Source organism: Pan troglodytes, chromosome 14 (genome assembly GCF_028858775.2).
Source record: "Pan troglodytes isolate AG18354 chromosome 14, NHGRI_mPanTro3-v2.0_pri, whole genome shotgun sequence".
NCBI lineage: Eukaryota > Metazoa > Chordata > Mammalia > Primates > Hominidae > Pan > Pan troglodytes.
The window spans coordinates 18,584,565-18,600,932 of record NC_072412.2 but is presented as its reverse complement, the minus strand read 5'-3'; the positions used below and the strand labels follow the sequence as shown (position 1 = coordinate 18,600,932).

The 16,368-nt window shown below is 43.9% G+C and overlaps 1 protein-coding gene across 1 annotated transcript in view; it reads right to left on the bottom strand.

The window, feature by feature from the left end:
- The window catches only part of LOC129136901 (protein mono-ADP-ribosyltransferase PARP4-like), a 57,009-nt gene that overhangs the window by 23,095 nt on the left and 17,546 nt on the right, over positions 1-16,368 (bottom strand). Inside the window, 5 exon segments of the mRNA XM_063792402.1 lie at positions 3,195-3,281; positions 4,386-4,517; positions 9,854-9,978; positions 12,414-12,570; positions 12,802-12,985. Of these exon segments, the coding sequence (XP_063648472.1) occupies positions 3,195-3,281; positions 4,386-4,517; positions 9,854-9,978; positions 12,414-12,570; positions 12,802-12,985 (685 nt within the window).

Below are 16,368 nucleotides of genomic sequence, written 5' to 3'. Positions count from 1 at the left end.
GGGACAATGTCCTATGACTCCACTTATATGAGATACTCAGAACAGGCAAAGTCATAGAGACGGAACGTAGAATCGTGGTAGCAGGCGCTGGGTGTAGGAGGGAATGTGGAGTTACTGTTTAATGGATACATAGTCTCTGTTTGGGCTGATGAAATAGTTTGAAGATGGTGATGGTTGCGCAGAATTGTGAATGTAGCTGACAGCACTAAACTGTACACTTAAAAAAGGTTAAAATGGTAAATTTTATAATAAAGAAAATTAATTTCAGCAAAACATATTTAATAATTCACTTTTAAAAAATCAGTCCATGATTTTTAAGGCAGAAATCAAACTATGAGCTGGGAGAATGACCAGATGATGAACTCCTGTGTTCCCGCTGGTGCAGTCCTGAGGCAGGGCTCACATCTGCGGCAGCGCTTGCCTCTTTACGGCTCCCCTCTCACTCAAGGAAACACAGATATTCCTATTTCTTAGCCTTGGAAGAATGTGAGATTTCCACATGTAAACATAAAACCAGATGTTTAAAAAACATATCTGTTTTCTCCATCTACGCTTGGATTTTGCATTAAAATATTCAAATACTCCAGCACCACACTGGGACAAAATCCTTAGGATGTGACGATTTGCTGTAGAACTGATTGCATTTCACATGTTTTAATTTTGAAGACATCGGAGAAATATTTTTGAAGTACCTGTTAACAGTGTTGAGAAAGCTCACAACTCAACAGGAGAGACATGACATGGGGAAGAATGTACTCATGTGTAGCTGAGGTTAAACAGAGAAAGTGATAATGGGAGGAAACATCTGAAAGTTTGGCTAATTTAAGTTCCCATCCATCAGAGGACTAACTTATCCTTCAAATAGAAAAAAGTTGAAATTCTTGACTTTCAATTCCTGAGGGAGGGAGTAGATGACTCTAAAAACAACCCTATAAGGTATCAGAATGCTGACAAAGATATCAACTTAATTTCCATAAATAACAATATTACCTGAATCTGATCCCAAAGGCCTAGAGCTGGCAAAGAGTGAATAAAGTCTACCTCTTAAAATCTGATACACATCAACATAGCAAAAGGCATAAAGAAGTAACTCTCACTCTAGCAAAGAGCATCTCTGACATTTAATGACAAGTGCCCTATTACTTGTCTCTCTACAATAATTCTACAACTATCAAGACCTCCTTGCTTAGAGGAATTCCTCCTGAAATATTAAAGAAAACATCAATTATTTTTCAGAAAAAGAGCTTATGAAAACAATTTCCAAGATGTTTTTCAACCTATGGATAAAGACTGGATTTGTCTTTACCCTCCATATTAATTGGTGATGATCATAACATTGACTAGAAGATCCCTAACATGGGTTATTGGTAGTTACAGCTTCCGTCTGTTAGCGAGGCAGGCTGGAGTCTTTCTGTGCTCCTTCAGGGCGGCTCTCAGAGGACCAGGACTCACGCCAAGGAGGAGGCCTGATGGTCTCTACCCCTGGGAAGCTCACTTTACTAGAGTTTATAATTGCAAACACATGCTTGGAAGATGAGGGAGAAACAGTTAGAAAGATCCCAAAAACTCGACAGAAAAGCAGAACGGATCCCAGCCCCTCCAGGCATGGGCGGTGCTAACTGGCACAGTCTCTTCTTGGAGCAGGCTCCCCCGCTGCACACCCAGACTCTCCATCACATGCCTTACTTTTTTCAAAATTTTGTTTATTTTTAAAGATGGGGTCTTGCTCAGTCACTCAGGCTGGAGTGCAGTGGCCTGACCATGGCTCACTACAACCTCCTGGGCTGAAGCGATCCTCCTGCTTTGGCCTCCCAAAGTGAATACCATATATTATGATATGAGAACATTATAGTCACAAGATGTCAAATACATTCTGGGAGACCTGAAGGCTTGGGTTAGCAATAGTTCTGATCAGACTTTACCTACAGGTAATATCTTTTGTGAAGACTGTTTTCTTGTGGACCATATTCCTAGGGAAATACGTAGGTATTTAGGAGGAAACATTTACCAACTCACATAGGAGGATAACCCGATAATGAACCCCAGGCTTCTATACATACAGTTTGGCCATACATAGAGTTAGCATTGTTAACTGTTCAATAATCACCTCTTCATTGCCTATTCCCATCCTGCAAGTGGATATCTTAGATGTCAAGAGCAATAATTTACCCCTTCGATCTATATTAATCTTGAATGTGCCCCTAGCCCCAGCAAACATTAAATTTTCAAAACACCATGGCCATTTGTCTCCCTCAGAGGTGATACTCAAACATATGGCCCCATCTGCAAAAACAACTAAAATATCTGCACTAGAGTTAGACGCTGACTACACGCAATCTAGCACCTGCCAGAGGCCTCGTGAAAACACCTGACATTTAAGGAAAGTAGTCCAGTGGACCTGCCAGCTGTTCCCTCTTCCACACTGTCCAGGTCACGTCCCTGCTAAAGCTAATCACCTAAAAGCACAGGAGCTGGGCCCGCACAGGACCTGGCAGAAATGCCTCCCTTCTTTATGTTTGGACCATCTGCTAGGTGAGCTTACTTCCAGGGAAATTGTAAATATATCACACTCTTTTTTTTTTTTTTTTTTTTTTTGAGACGGAGTTTCGCTCTTGTCACCCAGGCTGGAGTGCAATGGCGCAATTTTGGCTCACTGCAACCTCTGCCCCCTGAGTTCAAGAGATTCTCCTGCTGCAGCCTCTCCAGTAGCTGGGATTACAGGTGCCTGCCACCATGCCCAGCTAATTTTTGTACTTTTAGTAAGAGGGGGTTTCATCATGTTGGCCAGGCTGGTCTCAAATTCCTGACCTCAGGTGATCTGCCCACCTCAGCCTCCCAAAGTGCTGGGATTACAGGCATGAGCCATTGCGCCCAGCCAGTATATCACACTCTTAATGAAAGTTATATACCTCAAATGTTATCTTTTTGTCTGTCATTCCTTCTGGGAAACTCAGTTCCCAATGACAGGCCTAGCTCTTCCTGTTTGTCTGGAACTATTGATGCCGTTTCCTCTTTTGTTTAGATAAGTCAAATGGGTCTGACTGGCATGGCTTCCCCTTACTTAGAGCAAGTGGAACTCTGGGCCTACAACAGTGTAAATTATCTCAGCCTCTAGCATGAAATTCGTATTTCATATCTTGTTCTAACTCTCTTTCCGTCTCCTGTATGCAAGCGGCATGCACACCAAGCCGTACCGGAGCATCCTGACTCATCAGGTAAGCGCCATGGCCCTGGGTCACGGCTTCTCGGTACTCTCGCTGGGCTTCTTCCTTCTCTTTAATCTGGGAAAGATGATTTTTAAATCATTCCTTACATGAAGAGTGACTTCAGGCTTTAATGAAGAAAACAACATCAATGTTTATTAAAACCCAGGCAAAAACTAAAAACTGAGTCTAAGATGAATGGAAACTTAAATAAAGTGATCATCGAAATGTACTTATCTGATAAGAATTTGAACCAGGAAAGGCCAACTAAAGAGAAGTCTCTTTCAGTTGGGATCAAAATATTTCAGAATCAATAGTGAAAAAAAATTTTTTTTGGTTGGGAGTTTATGTTGAACAAAAAATAATAATTTCTTTAAATTTAGTAAATTATAGTTTATAATTGTAACTGTGGTCTAATCCTTACAATATACAAAGAATTAATAAACTGTTGTTTCTTTTCTTTTTTCTTTTTTTTTAGAAAGTTACAATAGTTTTCATTTCAGCTTGACTTTTATAGCAGGATGCCGGGGATCAGGTTTTACAAAAATATATAAGGACTTCACCAATTTTCCAATGTGCCTCTCTTAAACTTTTCTTTTTATTTTTTTTCTGAGATGGAGTGTCACTCTGTTGCCCAGGCTGGAGTGCAGTGGTGCGATCTTGGCTCACTGCAACCTCCGCCTCCCAGGTTCAAGAGATTCTCCTGCCTCAGCCTCCCAAGTAGCTGGGATTACAGGCGTGCACAACCACACCTGGCTAATTTTTGTATTTTTAGTAGAGATAGGGTTTTGCCATGTTGGCCAGGCTGGTCTCAAACTCCTGACATCGAGTGATCTGCCTGCCTCAGCCTCCCGAAGTGCTGGGATTATAGGCATGAGCCACCACACCCGGCCCTTTTAAACTTTTCATACTGAAATCTTTTCATACTTACAGTGCCAAGGGAAAGAATGTGCAAGACACTGATGATAAAGACTGGATAGATAGGGATAGAAACCCTTCATCAGGGAGGGATATTTGAGGAAGGCTCACTGTGCAAGAACTGGTTCTTCAAAGAATATTCTCGTTTTATGATAAGGCTGCTACTCAACCTTGTAGCCATGGGGACTCCGAAAACAAAGGTTCTGGGAAATGGAAGCTGACTTTGAAAGCCGAGAGCGGGCACGATGCATCTTCTTGCCTTACCTCTCCAACTATGTGCTTCCCACTGATGAAGGCTTCGAAGCCACACACAGCGGCCTTGTCATCCAAAGGAAAGATATATTTTGCCTCAATGGGCACGTGACTTTTATTTGTGTATGTCTGAAAAACAATGACCTGAAGAAGAAAAAAATCCGTACATCTGATGAGACCACATGGACTACATTTGCAGGAACAAGGACAAATTAAAATGATTTTGCATATTTATTTGAATTTCCTTGAATTTGTATCATGCCCCTCAAATTCCCAACCCTGGCTTCACTTTTGCAATGGAGAGCTAGTGTCATGTGATAAAATGCCCCAGTCCCACAGTTAGGTGGTTCATTCATGTCCAACTGGAATAGAAGCCACCTGAAGTCTTACCAACACTGACTTAGCAGAGGCAATATAGCTGTTGTTAAGACAGCTGGAAAATTGCCCCTTTCATGTTGTGGGCTTTGATGCCTCCTTCGTGCCATGTTGGCTGGAAATGATTCCAGAATAGTCCTTCTATCCTATCGGCTCTCAGGACTTGGCCTTTCCTCCTGGGGACCTCTCTGTGGCTTTCCCCCTCTCTCTACCCAGCCCTCATCTAGCTCCTCATCTCTGTGTGCGTTGGTTCTTCCAGAATCAAGTCTTCTCCACTACTCTCTGTTGTCTCTATTATCTAATTAATCTTTCCAACAGACTGTTTTCATCACTCCCTCACTCAGGAAAAGGCAGGAGGCTTTAAATGTTTGAAAATTAAGAAAAAACCCCCCAGACATATAATAAACAGTAAGATTCTAACATGTGACAATAATAAGGCAAAAATATTTAATGATCTGTAATCAATAATCCAGGGAAGAGACCAAAATGAAAAATTAAAAAAAAAACCTAACTTATTTGAAAACATTGTCTACACCTGGATTTGCTGCAAGCTTGGCTGCCCCTAGGGTGTGTAGGGTGCCAGGCAAAATTTTTCATGGAGTCCTTGTTAATATAAGCAATTTGAGTCTCCCCAAATCAGCAGGTCAGCACCGTCCTGGAGACAGAATCTCTTGGCATCCTGCAAATGAATACCTCGCTAGCCAGTGGGTAGGATTCCTGGAATCCCAGTCTGGCCAGCCACCCGAGATGAGGCAAAGGTGCGTCCTGGAGTTTCTCAGCAATCTGGGCTACGCTGCCTGCAATGAATGCTTAGAGTGTGCCTGGCTGGGAGACACCAGGACTGGGGCCCACCTAGCACTGACTGGGAGGACGTCAGACACTGTCCCCTTGACTGTGCACGGAACTCCTTCTCATCCTCTCTTGGATTTCCTCAGTTTTACCAAACCCTCAAAGGCATGTATGCTTGCCCTGAGTTTGATGATCAGGATCACCATCTAATTGTACTTGGTGTAGATTAATGTTTCTTCTGACTCAGTAGCCTTCCTGCCTGTTCTAGTTAGCAGGCCCGCCTTTGTGCAGGAGTCCCCAGACATCAGGCCTGTGGTAGCTGCTCTCTCTTCGTATATCACACTGTGTGGCTGGGCACTCACAAAGGTCAGTAATTTTAGACTATAATAAAAGTATTTTTACCAGGCCTTAGAACAGAAACTAATATAATGTAACAAATTTTGACATCTTAATTTTCTTTCATTAGATAAAACCATGATGTAACTAAGCTTAACATCATTAATCTCTTCCAAGAAGGGTCAAAATGTATCAGCCATGCACATACAAGAATCTACACCCCAGCCTCTGCTTGGATACTCAAGCTCGGTCTACAGTCCGGCTGTTTCATCATAAAATGAGTGAGAAATTCACTGCTAAATCGAAAGTTATTTTGGGGCAAACTTCCCCAGGGAACAGGCCTCTTCGGGTTTGAAATATCAAACGGTACAAGTCATCTAATCCCAAGTAAGGCATGGAGGACACACGCCTCTCCCTGTAACCTCGTCATAATTTGTTTTGCGCGTAAGGACAATCCCTAAGTTCTTTATATTTATTAGATCGAATAGCCACAACACTGATGGGCAGATATTATTATTTCCATTTTACACATGAGGAAAATGACGCAAAAAAGTTAAGCAACTTTCCCAAACTCACAGCACTAGAAAGAATAAGCAAGAATTCAAAGCTAAGCCTTACAAACTCCGGATCCTTTGCTTTGTATGATCTACCATGCTGCACTATGGTGTACTGGTTAAGAATCTGGATGTTGAAATCAGAATGATCTGAGTCTGAGAGAATTAAGTACTGCATGTGGAAAACTCGGCTGAGCGCCTGACTCTTAAGAAATGGTAACCATTATGTTTACAGATCCTAAGTGGTGCCAAAGGGATTGGTGGAAATGGAACATGTCCCATGAGCCCACAGCTGGGTCTTTTCAAAGTCTATGATGTTGCTCTGATCTGCCTTGAGGATGTGTGTATGGGTCAGAGTGGGCCCAGGGGTGGAGGTCAGCTATATCCAAACTGCTCTTCTCACCCGACACCCCATATCCCCAGTTTAAGGTGATCACTGAAATGAAACTGATTTTCCTCTACAGGGATCAGAACATCATGGCACTGTACTTGAACGTTCTTAATCTCCTCAAAGGCCTTTATGGTTGTTCAATGCAATCTTCAGAGTCAGAAGCTGATGATGAGGTCAAATCTTAGCAAACCAATTCAATTTTAGAAAACCAAAAACTTAACTTTCCAAGCTCTTACCACTGCATCTGGCCACTTGGCACCCCTGAAACGCTGCCTTCCATCCTGTGACTGTGGATGATGAACCTGCTGCGAGCTCCTGGCTGCGGCCCCAGCACCCGCATTAGATAACCCTCCTGTGATGCTTGTCTTTTGCTTTGACCAGTTCTTACTCACTTGGTATTTCATGCTCTTTCTGAGCTTCAGTGCAGATAATTTAATAAGGTGGGGTTTTCTCCTTCTCTTTCAACACCCTGAGTTTTTTTTTTTTTTTTTTGAGACAGGGTCTCACTCTATCACCCAGGTTGGAGTGCAGTGGTGTGGTCTTGGCTCATTGCAACCTCTGCCTCCTCCAACCTGCCCTCCTGTGACTTTGCCCATTCTAGTAATGGTAAGCCATCCTCCCATCTCAACCTCCCAAGTAGATGGGACTACAGGTGCACGCCACTGTGCTCAGCCAATTTTTGTAGAGATGGGGTTTCTCCATGTTCCCCAGGCTGGTCTGGAACTCCTGAGCTCAAGCAATCCTCCTGCCTTGGCCTCCCCTCCAAAGTCCTGGGATTACAGGCATGAACCACCACACCCGGCCACCACCCTGGTATTTATGATAGCAAAATGTGTATATTTTAGAAGCTAACAAAGATTTGGGAGAACAGTAGAATTCATCTCTCTCTGGGAAGAAAGTGCTTTGAGCACTGCCTGGCACAACATAAGGGCAATATATATGTTTGTTACATAGAAATGTTAAATAAATAAGGGCATAAGAAAGTTCTAAATTGAGTCTTTGGAGATATTTTGATAAAAGTAAAATTCAGAACAGTTTACCCGGAAAGTCTTTTCAACAATATTTCCTATTTATGCAATAAAACATAGAGAAGGGTGTAGAGAAGGAAGTAGCTCCAGCAATTACCCTCTCCCAGGTCGCCAGGTTTCCCTCCTGTGCTGACTCCCACATATGCCGTTGTTTCTTGCATCTTAAAAGGAGAAAGAAAACACAACCCCACTTCTCTTCAGCTGCTGTCTCATCCTCTCCTCTGTCTCCCCATTCTTCCTCCCATTCTCTCTTGAACTCACTCTGATCAGCCTTTCACCCCCACCACACCATCAAAAGGCAAAGGTCACCAACAATCTCATTGCTAAATCCAATGGTTAGGGCTGGTCATTATTCATGAGACCACCAGCAGCCTTTCCTCCCCTCCCTGTTCAGCTGTCCTCATGTGTTTCTACAGCCGCTCCCTCCTGGTCTCCATGGCTGACTCAGCCTCCTCCCCTACGTCTCCATGTTGGCCTCTGTGCTCTACTGATTCTCTGGGTGTTTAATCTGGGCTCATGACTTTAAACACTATGTGAATGCTGCTGACTCCCCACTTATAAGTCCAACTGGGGTCTCCTCCCTGGTCCTATGTAGTCACAAGACCTACTTGGCCAAAGATAAACTCCTGATGGCCCCCAACCTGCCCTCCTGTGACTTTGCCCATTCTAGTAAGTGCAAACATGATCCTTCTAGTTATTCAGGGAAAACACTCTGCTGTCTTCCTGGGCCGCTGTCTTTCTCTTGTGTCCCGTCCCCACCAGCAAATCTGATTGGCTCTGCCCTCAGGCCTTGGCAGACTCCATCACTTCCTACACCCCCACTGCAAACCTTCTTCTCCACATCACCAGGTCCCTTAACTGAATTGTCAATTGTCTCCTCTATGTGATGTGACGTTGGGCCTGCTGTGTCCCCTTCACGGCTGAGACTGCTAGGAGTGTCACCTGTGGGGCGCCAACCCAGGAACCATCCTCAGCCAAAGACAAACTGCCTTAGCCAAGGTTCTGACCCCTCCCCGGAGCAGCCCACATCCCAGGACTGGCCCCAGTGGGGCCCGGCCCCCTTGCCTTGATTCAGACCTTCTCTCAAGGACCACTCTGGCCCAGAGCTTCCCCTAAGATCATCTGAGGACTCTGTTGTCTCCTCGGCCATGTCCTGCCTCCCTCACTCCCTCATAGGTGCGGCTCCCGCAGGCACAGTTCCACAGGCTTCCTGAAAACAAATTCCATCCAGAGTCTGCTTTCCAGGGAACTTGACCTAACATTTCTCCCACTGGGCCTCTTCCTACTGTTCCCAACATGGTGGCCAGAGTGAGCCGGTTAAAACAGGTCTGTTCATGTCATTCCTCTGCCAAACATCTAGAAGCTTCCATTTCACTCAGAGTCAAGGACAGCATGACCTGTGTGCTGATGTGAGAGCCCCTCGCCTCTCTGACTCAGTCCCCATGCACTCTCCCCTTTCCACCCCACTGCAGCCACAGTGCATCTCCTTGGTGCGCCTGGGCCAGATCAGCCTCCTTCCTACCTCTGAGCCTTGGCATGTGGTGATGTTCCCGCTGCCTGGAATAAGCATCCCCCGATGTCCACATAGTTTAGCCCCCACTTCCTTCAGGTCTGTATGTAGATGTCACCTTCTCAGGGAGGCCTCCGTGGCCATTCTGTTTACAGGTTCAAAGCCCCCGTCTTTCACAGCTTCTATCCCCTCCTGCTTTCATTTTTCTCTTTAGCACCTGTCACCATCTAATATGTTATGTGTTTCACTCTTTCATCATGTTTATTTCCTATTCCCCCACACTGTGTGTGCTCCACAAGGGCAGAGCTTTTGTATTGTGCATTGCTGGATGCCCAGAGCCTAGCTAGTCCCTGGCATGGAGTGCTCAGTGAATATCTCTTGAATAAATACATTTTAGAAATCTATCTATTCCCTTCAGTTCAGGCAACTGCAATCAAATTCTCATGTATGGTTTGCATCCATGTAGTTTAAGTGTCATAAAGCCACAGACAACATACCTGGGCTACAGTGTCTATGATTCTCCCCTTGATGTGGACATCCTCCAGAGGAACCAAGTTCCCAGAGGCATCCTGGAGGCCGGCCTTGGTGCTGCTGGAAGTTTTGGCATCTGGTAACTGGTAATCTAAACGTTAAAAATGTTACCATTAGCTTTCAAAACCATCCCTGTCTATTTTTGTTATCTTGATCTTTATTCCTTCTCCACGCCTTCATGCATTTTATTGTAGGGAAAATGGATAAACAGCATTTTATGATTTTCAATAGCCAATTTTGAAAAGCAAGTGAACCCACATGAGAAAAATGGGAGATGCCTTTTTTTTTGAGACAGCATCTCACTCTGTTACCCAGGTGGGAGTGCAGTGGCACAATCTCTGCTCATGGTAGACTCATCCTCTCTTGCTCGGGTGATCCTCCCATCTCAGCCTCCTGAGTAGCTGGGACTACAGGCATGCACCACCATGCCTAGCTAATTTTTTGGTATTTTTTTGTAGAGATGAGGTTTAGCCATGTTGCCCAGGCTGGTCTTGAACTCCTGGACTCAAAGGATCCACCTGCCTTGACTTCCCAAAGTGCTGGGACTATGGGTGTGAGCCACCATGCCTGGCCTGCCTTTTTTTTTTTTTTTTTAAAGACCCTTCTGCTTAAATTTTTGTTCTTCTTTTCTTCTTTTTGGTAGAGATGGGAGTCTCACTATGTTGCCCAGGCTGGTTTTGAACTCCTGTGCTCAAGTAATCCTCCTGCCTCAGCCTCTTGAGTAGCTGGGACTACAGGCATGTGCTCTTCTGACTTTTTAATGTACAGACTGTGGGGTGTCCTCTTGAAAACATAGCAGTACTTGACATATATTTAAATATACACACAAATACACAGAAGTCTTCAGACTGTCTCAAGGGTGGCTGAAGCCTGAATCCAGGTGTCTGCATTCCCTGGCTTGTAGTGTGGAAGGGCTCGGTCACTATTATTTATGGTGCCACCCAAGCATTTTGGGATGGCATCAAACAACGTAGATTTTCAATCCAAGGCTCCTATGGCAGCATACTGAAAAATGTTCACATCCTATTCTAAGTGGTACAAACATACAGAATACAGATAAGGTTAGGAAATATAAATACATATCATCTTGCCAGATATTTCACTTAATGACACTCAGAGAAAAAATTGGAGTCACCTCTGAACACACATGACCTCGTGCATTTCTGACAAAAAATAATTTGAGCACGGTCAAAAATGTTAATGTGTTCTTACAGTCCTACTAATTAATACTGTAGTTGTTTGGGCTCATGATACTCTGAGAAGTGAATATCCTCTTGTATGCTCGCATTACTACGGCTAACACACGCACCACACATGGCAATTTACTCAGTGCCTTCAATTTCCCCTTCAGCCCTTACAGCAATTCTGTCATGCGGGTACTGCTCTCATTCCCATCGGAGAGAAGGTGGAGCGCAAAAGGTATGCAGTTTCAAGACTGCAGGGTGGAAGGGCAACACTCAAACCCTGGGCTTCCTGGCTCTACAGCGGCTCTGCTGTCTGTTCTCCCCGTCCCATTACACTTTCTGCACCATGACATCTTAGCAAGGTTCCACAGGTTTTAGCTTTGGCTATTCCTGAAGGGAATAAGCTCAACTTCAGTGTGTTAATGAAGTCACATGGAATTTTGAGATTGCTTAACCTTTCTCAAGCATCCTGGTTTTTATGTATGCAAGATAAAAAAAGAAATGAGGCTGGCCATGGTGGCTCACATCCGTAATCCCAGCACTTTGGGATACCAAGGCAAGAGGATCGCTTGAGGCCAGGAATTTCAGACCAGCCTGGGCAACATAGTGAGATCTCGTCTCTAAAAAAAAAAAACAAATTAAAAAATGTTGGCAGGGCACCGTGGCTCACGCCTGTAATCTCAGCACTTTGGGAGGCTGAGGCGGGCGGTTCATGAGGTCAGGAGATTGAGACCATCCTGGCTAACACAGTGAAATCTCGTCTCTACTAAAAATACAAAAAATTAGCCGGGTGCGGTGGCGGGTGCCTGTAGTCCCAGCTACTTGGGAGGCTGAGGCAGGAGAATGGCGTGAACCCTGGAGGCGGAGCTTGCAGTGAGCCGAGATCGCGCCACTGTAGTCCAGCCTGGGCGACAGAGCGAGACTCCGTTTCAAAAAAAAAAAAAAAAACAGGTCACGGATGGTAGTCCTAGCTACTTGGGAGGTTGAGTCAGGAGGATCATTTGAACCCAGGAGTTTGAGGCTGCAGTGCACTTTGATCACACATTGTACTCCAGCCTGGGGGACAGAGTGAGACCCTGTCTCAAAAAAAAAAAAAAATATATATATATATATATATATATTTTAAAATTAAGTGCTCTATTTTGATATTAGGCAGAGGGGTTTGACTGATGTTAACATTGAGAGAAATTTGTGGGAAACAATTCTGAGATTGAAAAGAAATGAAATACTTATGAATGAGGTCATAGATAAAACAAATGCAAATATACACTCCATTGAAAATATAACATTTGAGGTCTATAAATATAATAACATAAAACTGCATTCAAGAAAATTGTCCTACCTTCATCCTTTGAAAAATTTGAAAACTCAGGTCTGTATTCCTCTAATTCAGTATGATCACTAGGATGAAAGTCCTTTATTTGATCTCCAGGCATGGGAAATTTAATAATATATTTCATTTTAACCTGATTGGTTTTATAGACAACAAATTCATCATTCTAGAGCAAATAGAAATCAGTAGGTGATTAACAACAGTAGCAACAAAAAACCTGTATGGGCAGATGTTTTCATAAAAGCATGTTTGCTAATTTAGAAAATGTTGAATTCATGCAGTAAATGTTTAACAATTATTTAAACTTAAGCATATTTAATGAAAATAGGAGCAAAAAACTGAGGCTCTTCTTTGAGCATTCAAGACCCTCTTTGCTTGTTCCTTGATATAAAAATACCTCTAAGTCTGTGGTGACAGAGGCTGTTTGTGAAACTCCATGCACACTGTCGTAGCCTGGTGGTGCTTCAGTCAAGGAAAAGTTCTTCTCGTGTAAGTCCATACACTTTCCGAGGGCTACGTCACAAATGAGCAGGAGTCTGGTGCCATCTATCTCTCCCGGGTGTGAGTACTTGATACTTGTACTACATGCGAAAGGAAATAAACACATATTTACAGCTTAGAGTGACTTGTCAATAACATACTATTGAAAAGACTTTCCTGGTAAACTGTTCTAAATTTTCCTGTTATTGAAATTATCTCCAAAGACTCAATTTAGAACTTTATTATGCACTTATTTATTTAATATTTCTTCTTTTTTTAAGACAGAATCTTGCTCTGTTACCCAGGCTAGAGTGCAGTGGCACGATCATAGCTCATTGCAGTCTCGAACTCCTGGGCTTAAGTGATCCTCCTGCCTCAGCCTCCTGAGTAGCTGGGACTACAGGTGTGCACCACACCTAGCTAACTTTTAAAATTTTTTGCAAAGATGGGGTCTCACTATGTTTCCCAGGCTGGTCTCAAACTCCTGGGCTCAAGTGATCCTCCCTCCTCAGCCTCCCAAAGTGCTAGGATTACAGGCATGAGCAACCATGCCTGGCCTATTTCGCATTTCTACGTGACAAATATGTATATTGCCCTTATGTTGTGCTAGGCAGTGCTCAAAACACTTTGTTTCCAGACGGAAATGAATTCTACTGTTCTCCTAAATCTTTTTTAGCTACTAAAATATACACACTTTGCTGTCATAAATACCGGGGTGGTAAGTAGAAGGAAAAATCACCGCCTTATTAATTAGGAAAAAGTAGATTTAATTCTCTGCACTAAAGCTCGGAAAGGAGTAAGAACTGTGGGTACCAAGTGAGTAAGAACCGGTCAAAGGGAAAGACAAGCTCTCACAAAGCCTCCTGAGTGGAAAAACAAACATTTCAAATGATATCCAAATGAGAAATGTTGTTTTATCTTTCTTGGGGAATCAGAAGCTTTAATAAGGCAACTCTTGCTATTAGGAGCACAGGCTAGGACACACCTTTGGGGACAACATTTTATTTTTTTATTATACTTTAAGTTCTAGGGTACATGTGCACAACGTGTAGGTTTGTTACATAGGTGGGAATTGAACAATGAGAACACTTGGACAGAGGAGACAACATTTTAGAGACGCATCCCTATTTTTTTTTTTTTTTTTTAGAAACAGAGTCTCCCTCTGTCGCCCAGGCTGGAGTGCAGTGGCGGATTTCGGCTTACTGCAAGCTCCGCCTCCCGGGTTCACGCCATTCTCCTGCCTCAGCCTCCCCAGCAGCTGGGACTGCAGGCACCCGCCACCACGCCCGGCTAATTTTTTTGTATTTTTAGTAGAGACGCAGTTTCACTGTGTTAGCCAGGATGGTCTCTTATCTCCTGACCTCGTGATCGGCCTGCCTCGGCCTTCCAAAGTGCTGGGATTACAAGCGTGAGCCACCGCGCCCGGCCTATTTTTTTTTTTTTTTGAGACGGAGTCTCGCTCTGTCGCCCAGGCCAGACTGCAGTGGCGCTATCTCCGCTCACTGCAAGCCCCACCTCCCGGGTTCACACCATTCTTCTGCCTCAGCCTCCGGAGTAGCTGGGACTACAGGCGCCCGCCACCACGCCCGGCTAATTTTTTGTATTTTTAGTAGAGACCGGGTTTCACTGTGTTAGCCAGGATGGTCTCAATCGCCAGACCTCGTGATCCGCCCGTCTCGGCCTCCCAAAGTTCTGGGATTACAGGCGTAAGCCACCGCGCCCGGCCCTATTTTTTAAAGATTAAGTTCAAAATGCAGAAGTATGGCCAGACGACCCTTCTTTGTTTCACCCACTAAAAAAAAAAAAAAAATCAGTCCAACCATTCCTTCTATAACCCTCTCCCCTTTGGAAGGCTCTTTTCCTGCAACTTACAAGCATGCTTCCTTCCTTTTCATTAAGCCCCACCCTGGACTTCTCCCTGGAGCTCTCTCTGTTGCTTCCTATCTCACCACGTTCTGGCAGAGGGGGCCAGTGACCATCTCTTCTGGCTCATTTACTCCTTAATCCACTGCTATTTGGCTCAATTCACATCTAAAAATTTTTACTTTGATATATTGTGCATAGGAAAAAACATTTATGATATACATATTTAAAGAATAATAAGATAAATATCCACATAGCTACCACTTAGCTTAAGAACTAGAACATCCCTAAAACTTCTATGCTGCCCCACAGCTCACCTTCTCTCCCAGCCAGAGGTAATTTGATCACTGTCTTGATTTTTGTGTGTGTTATTTTCTCTTTTTTCCCATGTGGAATTTATTGCATAAGGAGCCACAGAGGAGACCCTGGGTAGGTGGGAGAGGTTTTACTGTGTCCCCTTTTTTATAACAGTTTTCTCTTTTGTGTGTGTGTGTGTGTGTGTGTGTGTTTGAGACAGGGTCTTGCACTCTTACATCCAAGCTGGAGTGCAGCGGTGCAATCATAGCTCTCTGCAGGCTCAACCTCCTGGCCTCAAGCAATCCTCCCACCTCAGTCTCCTGAGGCTGGGACTACAGGTGTGCACCACTGTGCCTGGCTAATTTTTAAAAACAATTTTGTAGCGGCTGGGAGCAGTGGCTCATGCCTGTAATCCCAGCACTTTGGGAGGCTGAGACGGGTGGATCACGAGGTCAGGAGATCGAGACCATCCTGGTTAACACGGTGAAACCCCATCTCTACTAAAAATACAAAAAAATTAGCCGGGTGTGGTGGCAGGCGCCTGTAGTCCCAGCTACTCGGGAGGCTGAGGCAGGAGAATGGCATGAACCCTGCAGGAAGAGATTGCAGTAAGCCGAGATCACGCCACTGCACTCCAGCCCGGGCAACAGAGTGAGACTCTGTCTTGAAAAAAAAACATTTTTGTAGCTATGGGGTCTCACTATGTTGCCCAGGCTGGTCTTGAACTCTTGGCCTCAAGCAATTTCATCCACTTTGGTCTTCCAAAGGGTTAGGATTACTGGCTTGAGCCACTGTGCCTGGCCTATTTTCTTTCATAGTATTAATGCACAGATATATGTCCCTCAACAATGTAATGTATACTTTTGCTTGTTTTTGAGCCTTGCACATACAGGCATACCTCGTTTTATTGCACTTTGCAGATATTGCTTTTTTTTTTTTTTTACAAATTGAAGGTTTGTGGCAACTCCATGTTGAGCAGGTCTACTGGTGCCATTTTTTTTTTTTTTTTAACAGTGTGTGCTTCCTTTGTGTCTCTGTGTCTCATTTTGGTAATTCTCACAATGTTTCAAACCTTTTCATTTTTATTATAGCTGTAATGGCAATGTATGATCAATGATCACACAATTGCAACAGTGATGTTACTGTTGCAATTGTTTTGGGTGCAATGAACTGTGCCCATACAAGGTGGTGGGCTTGGTAAATGTTTTGTGTGTTCTGACTACTCCACTGACCAGTGGTTCCCTCATCTCCCTCCTTCTTCTCTGGCCTCCCTATTTCCTGAGATACAGCAATACTGAAATTAGGCCAGTTAATAACCCTACAG